The sequence below is a fragment of the Chanodichthys erythropterus genome, chromosome 14 (assembly GCF_024489055.1).
Source record: "Chanodichthys erythropterus isolate Z2021 chromosome 14, ASM2448905v1, whole genome shotgun sequence".
Classification (NCBI taxonomy): domain Eukaryota; kingdom Metazoa; phylum Chordata; class Actinopteri; order Cypriniformes; family Xenocyprididae; genus Chanodichthys; species Chanodichthys erythropterus.
The window spans coordinates 34628667-34636043 of NC_090234.1; the positions used below are offsets into that span (position 1 = coordinate 34628667).

The window sequence follows — 7377 nt, forward strand, 5'->3', positions numbered from 1 at the left end:
CTCTTCTTCGCCCCTCCTTCTCTCGTGTCTGCCACTGGCACTCTGGCAGCGATAGTTTACAACATCGCTCTCTTCATCTTTCCGATGATGATCAAAGGGAGGGCAGACATTCAACGACGACTTTGAGCGGTAAGTTTTTTTTTAAGACTACATTTGCAAACAACTCAATCTAAACGGTTACATTACAGTCAGCAAAAAGGCAAAAATAACACAAACATTTGCGCTTCTCTCGAGGACCTCTATCCACCACTCGTTGCTATCTAGTTGTGAAACAGTTCTTCAATGCGGTCATGTGACACTTTCATGACTTTCTTAAGTAACAAATCACATTTAAACTTCTTGTTTCTATGTGTGCAAGTAAATACTCAGCGACCAGTGTAAAACGATTAGGTAACAATGTATCTTAGTTACTTTCATATACCCGTTTCAAAAGCGAATGATAGTAAATGTATAACGGGCTGGGCGTACATGTTAAGAAGATCACGCGGCGATGAGCACATACAAATAAACGTGGACCTTTAGGTCTACAAAGGGTATTCTATTCTTGCATTACTGTGTATTTAAAATTATATATGTTTACGTTAAGACTAATACTATGAATCCCTCACTAAACGTCACCTAACATCAGATTTTAGTTATTTTAGATTTTTAGGTTTAGTATGTGAGGTGTTAAGTGATGGAAGGATTGTATTTTCAAAAAGTTCACATTTGTTTAAAACAATTGCTTTGTTACATATTAAACCATAACAAAACATTCAAATTTTAACAATTTCGTATACAAAAAGAACAGGAACAATAAACAAAAAGAACAGGAAATAACATTTGTGCCTTGTTGTTGTTTAGAAGCATATGATTGGTTGTATTCATACATGCAGTATACATTATGTCAGTATGTGGCAACAAGTAACATTTTTATAGGAGTCATTCAGTCAACTCTGTGGCTATTTTTGTTGGTGAAATAGACCATTTTAGTACCTAACTAACCCTTTTTACATTTTAGTTTCTCAGTATTAACTTCTTGTGTATGGAACAAAGCAATTTTTATATTATATGGTCTAAAATCTGCAGTGTTGCTAGTGTTTTCTGGTCAAACATTTGCTCAACACTTACCTAATGTATTACTTAACACGATAATAAAAATTCCTGTCATTGCAATATTCTTGTTCTGCTGTGTTTGTGCTATTCTAGGAAGTATTGTTAACCAGACTTCATTAGTAGCCCTTGTGTATTTCATGCTTTTCTTCACAGGGACTAACCCATGAGACTCTCAAAGCCCAAGCATGAACCAGGGGAGTGGTGCTTGTTTGTGGACCCCAGTGCAGCAGCACTGCCCTGCACCATGTGATCGTTACAAGCATGCTTCTTGTGCCCACAAAGGACATGTTTACTTACTAGGTGGTCGAGAAAAATGCTCACTGAGAGATTTCTGGAAATATAATGTGGGTATGTCATTGTTATTTATCTGTGGCTGTCTGCTGCTTTGAACACTGCACAGAATATGGTTCCTGCAGCATTGATTGATTATAATTCTGGGGGGGAAATGTCTGTATTTTTAGTCTGTAATGAGTGGGTCGAGCTTCCTTGCAATAGTGAAGAAGCACCTGAAGAACTGGAGGAGCACACCATGGTAGCACATCAGGTAATTGGGCATTGGGAGTTTACTGGTTATGAGGAACAAAATGACATTGCAGAATGTCAATTTACATATATTTTCATAGATTTCAATTTTCTACAGTACAATAGTGTTCCTTTAAAAGGTCATGTCATATATAGTATTTCTTCTAATCATATAATTATTTCCACTTTTTCTTCTTAGGAATTTCTCTGTGTCTTCGGAGGAATGCAAGATTCATCGTATACTAACTCAAAATTTCCCCTTTGGGTGTTTGATATAGGTATTTTGTTATTGCATATTCTGTGGGGTTCACTAGAAAATGACCAGTTGATTTTTTTGTACTACAATTTTATGAAAAATTATAAGCATAAAGCATTGTTGTTCATCTCTTCATTTTTATATTCTTTGCAGTTAAAGAGTGCTGGATTAACTGGAAAACAGGAAGTGAAACTTTACAGGTAAACATCTTTTATTTTACAAGACTTACAGCTGAAACACTTGATGGTCCTTTTATTATTATAGTGAACTGTTTTTGTAGGGAGTGACACCAGCAAACAGAAAAGGGCACAGTGCTGTCACCTTTGGGTCGTCTATGTATGTCTACGGTGGATACATTGATATAAGAGGATCAACAAAGGAATTCTGGAAATTTGATTTTGGTGAGTGTTATCACACAGCATGGTTTTTATGCTTTTTGGTAAGCAAGCATCTCCTGAGTATTTACTGTTATCCACCTCATGGATGATTTTTGTAATTTACATACAGCTGGATGAACTTTCCAAACTAATTATATTTTCTACATATTAGATTCCAGGATGTGGTCGCTACTGAGCAGTGCACAAGGTGGGCCTGGTCCCAGACATGGTCACTCAGCTATGACATTCCAGGACTGTATGTACCTCTTCGGTGGCTTGCAGGGCCTGAGGGAACAGAAGGACCTGTGGAGCTGGAGTTCTGCCAGTCAAACCTGGAGCTGCATCAAATTCCAGTGAGTTTCTTTCCTAACATCTATCATTCTTTCATTCTTTCTATCTTTCTGTTTATCTAAATAAATTCCCTGGCTTGATATGATGACTTGATTCTCAGTGAAGTTGTCATACTCTTCAGACACAACTTCTAAACTCTCTTTCGTTGTGTGAGCTGTCACATGCAAAATGATTCATTAACTTAGCAAAATCTGTTAGACATGTATGTTTATTCATTAGAATATTAAATGGTTAGTTCACCCAAAAATGAAAATTCTGTCATTTATTACTCACCCTCATGCCGTTCCACACCCGTAAGACCTTCATTAATCTTCGGAACACAAATTAAGATATTTTAGTTGAAATCCGATGGCTCTGTGAGGCCTCCATAGGGAGCAATGACATTTCCTCTCTCAAGATCCATAAAGGTACTAAAAACATATTTAAATCAGTTCATGTGAGTACAGTGGTTCAATATTAATATTATAAAGCGACGAGAATATTTTTTGAAAAAAACTAAATAACGACTTATATAGTGATGGCCGATTTCAAAACACTGCTTCAGGAAGATTCGGAGCACAAATTAATCAGTGTATCGAATCTGCTGCTCGGAGCGCCAAAGTCACGTGATTTCAGCCGTTGGCAGTTTGACACGTGATCTGAATCATGATTCGATACACTGATTCATTGTGCTCCGATGCTTCCTGAAGCACTGTTTTGAAATCGGCCATCACTAAATAAGTTATTTTGTTTTTTTTGGTGCACCAAAAATATTCTCGTCGCTTTATAATATTAATATTAAACCACTGTACTTACATGAACGGATTTAAATAAGTTTTTAGTACCTTTATGGATCTTAAGAGAGGAAGTGTCATTGCTCCCTATGCAGGCCTCACGGAGCTATCGGATTTCAATTAAAATATTTTAATTTGTGTTCCGAAGATGAATGAAGGTTTTACGGGTGTGGAATGGCATGAGGGTAAGTAATAAATGACAGAATTTTTTATTTTTGGCTAAACTAACCCTTTAATGACACAGAATGTTTTCGTTTTGTATCAAAGAAATAAATGTACTTTGTATATAAAAATGTGCACATTTTTTTCTGTGTACTGTAGTATTGACTTTTCCCAGTAAACATTTATCTACTGTTGAAATCTGTATCGAAAAATTTTGATACACAACATTTATTTTGACAAAACTGGTCAATTTACTGAGATGTTTTGGATGCTACATTACTACGTTTTGCAAAAACTAGAAAAAAATGTTGTGCTCCAAATGGATAGGCTAACCGATAACCCCTGATTATTGTCGTTCTAAACACCGCTTTTAACCCCGGGTAAAGGAGCGTTTCACTCTTGTAATTTAGATGTGGGGTTAGCTCCGCTTTTTACACAGGGTTATTAAACTGTGGAGCATTGCAGTGCCAAACTTGTATAGTGTGAAACGAGGCGGTGATAGAATGTTACAACTAGATGCTTAGCAACCGACAACCAATCGCATGCCTTATATTTACATGCTTTGGGCAGTCACGGAAACACTGCGCGATGTAGGCTGTAAGCGGTTGTTTTTGCGTATGTTAGGAAAAATGTCAAACGGCGATTAACTGTTAACTCCCAGGTATAGTACTGTATGAGCAGTGTGAAACGTTAATAAAGATAACCCAGGATTCCGTTTACCAGGGGTTTAGAATGACCCAATGATTAAGTATTTAAAGTATGAAAAGCCCTGTTGATGCTTTTTTTCCACACGATTGTATATGAAAACTGATGGTTAAATTAAATTTTAGAGAGGAACACTGAGGGATGCATCTTTTTTTATGTAGTCCTATACATTTGAATAATAGGCCTGACCATTTTATTTTACTATATAGCCTGACTATATTCTGTTTATAAACTAAGAATACACTTATTGCTCTATGCAGTTTATAAAATGATAATAATAAAAAAATGCTAGACTTAAGTGTTTATTGAATTCAGTGTGCGGTTAGCAATTTTCTTGTTTGTTTGTTACTACATTTTGCAGACATGTGATAGAGATGAGATGTCCCATAAAACAGTTGTGGCAATTGCCCTTACAGTTTAGAGATTGTAAGTTCTGTTTCAAAAAATGAGCCAAAGCCACTTGGGAAAAACTAATATGAAGCATCTAAACACTAATACTATGCATATTTCTTACTCTGCAGTTCAGGTCCCTCCAGGCTGGTTGGTCACTCTGCAGTATTGTTCAAAGACAGCATGCTCATCTTTGGTGGAGGGGAAACCCAGAGTTCCCCTCAGAACAGCTTGTGGAGGTTCAACCTGAAAACAGAGACCTGGAAGAAGCTAGCATTGTTGCCTGGATCTGCCTCTCTGTGCCGGATACATCACTGCAGCATTGGCATGGGCCAGAGTTTCCAGCCAACAGCACCAAACGGCATCTTTTTCAGGGAAATACCCAACTCTTACAACATCAATAACAAGCTAAGACCGTTTAAGAACAAGTGCCAACCGTCCCGCAGCACAATGCAAGAGCCCTGTATTGAGCTCCAGACTTTCCACATGGACAATAAGAAGTGTTTTTCAGATTTGAGTACTGCACTGAAAGACACTAAGCTAAAAGGAAGCTGTCTCACCTTTGAGAATCAGGAGGCCGTTTGCAAGAAGCGGAGTAGTGGTGACCTGACAGAGGAAAACGAGGATGCCATGTTTCTCCATATGCCTGACTTGCTGTTAGTCCTGGGTGGTAAACCTCTACAAGGACAGCATATGATTTCAGTGTGGCATATGACAGTGGCATAAATCTGATGTTTTCAGTGCATTCTACTTTCTCTGTGAGAAATGAAAGAGACTTAGCAACAATACCCATATCCTTGTGGGAGAACGTTTGCATTAAAATTGAATTCAGTCATGTACAAACTCTGTACAGTGAAGTCTTCATTTTGTATGGCACAATACTTTCTCCTCCATTTGATATAGACAATAATCGACAACTATAAGTTACATATTTACAGATTGATTTCCCTAAAAAGTACTGGGGCTCTGAGGTACTATCTGAATATTGCTCTGTTTCAGTGTCATTGACACAGAATGCAATATTTCTTAATTGTGATTCACAGTTAGTCTGAAAAAACACCAATATAGGGCTTTTAAAGGTGCAGTGTGTACATTTTAGTGGCATCTATTGGTGAGGTTGCAAATTGCAATATAGAGAAGCTACGGTGGCCAACACAGGACAAAGATGTCGTCGCCTGAGACAGCAGAGTGTAGCCAGTCATGCAAACGCGCTCCGTAGAGCAGTTTGTCCATTTAGGGCTACTGTAGAAACATGCTGGTGCAAAATGGCGACTTAACATGTAAGGGGACTCACAGTGTATGTAGATAGAAATGGCTCATTCTATGGTAATAAAAACATAACGGTTCATTATGTAAGGTCTTTATACATCACTGAAACATAGTTATGTATATTATATTAAAGGTGCCCTAGAATCAAAAATTTAATTTATATTGGCATAGTTAAATAACAAGAGTTCAGTACATGGAAAAGACATACATTGAGTTTCAAACTCCATTGCTTCTTCCTTCTTATATAAATCTCATTTGTTTAAAAGACTTCCGGAAAACACGCGGATCTCAACATAACACCAACTGTTACATAACAGTCGTGATCATTAATATGTACGCCCCCAATATTTGCATATATGCCAGCCCATGTTCAAGGCATTAGACAAGGAAAGGCAGTATTAACGTCTGGATCTGTGCACAGACAAGGTAAGCCAGCAAGAACAGCGAAAAATGGCAGATGGAGCAATAATAACTGACATGATCCATGATAGCATGATATTTTTAGTGATATTTGTAAATTGTCTTTTCTAAATGTTTCATTAGCATGTTGCTAATGTACTGTTAAATGTGGTTAAAGTTACCATCGTTTCTTACTGTATTCACGGAGACAAGAGAGCCATCGCTATTTTCATTTTTAAACGTGCAGTCTGTATAATGCATAAATACAACTTCATTCTTTATAAATCTCTCCAACAGTGTAGCATTAGCCGTTAGCCACAGAGCCTCAAACTCATTCAGAATCAAACGTAAACATCAAAATAAATACTTTACTCACATAATTCGAAGCATGCATACAGCATGCATGACGAACATCTTGTAAAGATCCATTTGAGGGTTATATTAGCTGTGTGAACTTTGTAAATGCGCTGTAAATCTATGGGGTATTTTGAGCTGAAACTTCACAGACACATTAAGGAGACACCTTAGACTTATATTACATCTTGTGAAAAAGCATTCTTGGGCACCTTTAAATTTCTGTCAGTCCTCATAACATTTACACATTGCACCTTTAAATTCTACAGAATTTGTCATTTGTTTCTGTAAGAGCTGTACTACATTGGTTAACCTTATTATTTTACTGTGTATCAAAGTTTTATATTTACAAATCTTAACTAAATGTGAAATATCTGTCAAAACTGCCCATCTGAATTTTATTATATGTTAGTAATCAATCCAAACATTGTCACATTTTGTAATTTGCACTGTTTTCTTAGATCCATGTACTTTACTGGCAGAACAGTGGCAACATGCAATCTTTGCACATTTATTTCCTTGCCTTCACATTGTTTCAAGATTGCTGTACTTAAATTATTTAATAAGTAATGCATTACATGAGTAATGTGCAATCCATTCTCAACCAATTAAAATCTGTTACAGCAGTAATGTTAAAATCTTTGCTATTTATTTTTAGATTTAAAAATGTAATCTAGCAAGGTTAAAAAACTAAATTTGTAGCATGTTTGTATTAAATAAATTT

General features: G+C 36.6%; 1 protein-coding gene across 2 annotated transcripts; it reads left to right on the plus strand.

Moving 5' to 3' along the window:
* On the plus strand, positions 1–7377 carry klhdc3l (kelch domain containing 3-like). Of its 2 annotated transcripts, XM_067409237.1 has the most exons (8): positions 1–129; positions 1249–1443; positions 1557–1639; positions 1817–1895; positions 2027–2073; positions 2154–2274; positions 2423–2603; positions 4763–7376. In XM_067409237.1, the coding sequence occupies exons 2-8, from the start codon at positions 1281–1283 to the stop codon at positions 5355–5357; spliced, it is 1269 nt and encodes a 422-aa protein (XP_067265338.1). In that variant the 5' UTR covers positions 1–129; positions 1249–1280; the 3' UTR covers positions 5358–7376. The 2 variants fall into 2 exon arrangements, with proteins under 2 accessions (XP_067265338.1, XP_067265339.1); XM_067409238.1 differs by lacking the exon at positions 1–129 and having other exon boundaries at positions 1320–1439; positions 4763–7377.

Coding starts and splice junctions, on each gene's coding strand:
- klhdc3l (XM_067409237.1), top strand. CDS start 1,281: ATGAACCAGGGGAGTGGTGCTTGTTTGTGGACCCCAGTGCAGCAGCAC. Junction 1,896..2,026: donor CCTTTGGGTGTTTGATATAG/GTATTTTGTTAT, acceptor TATTCTTTGCAG/TTAAAGAGTGCTGGATTAAC. Junction 2,275..2,422: donor ATTCTGGAAATTTGATTTTG/GTGAGTGTTATC, acceptor TCTACATATTAG/ATTCCAGGATGTGGTCGCTA.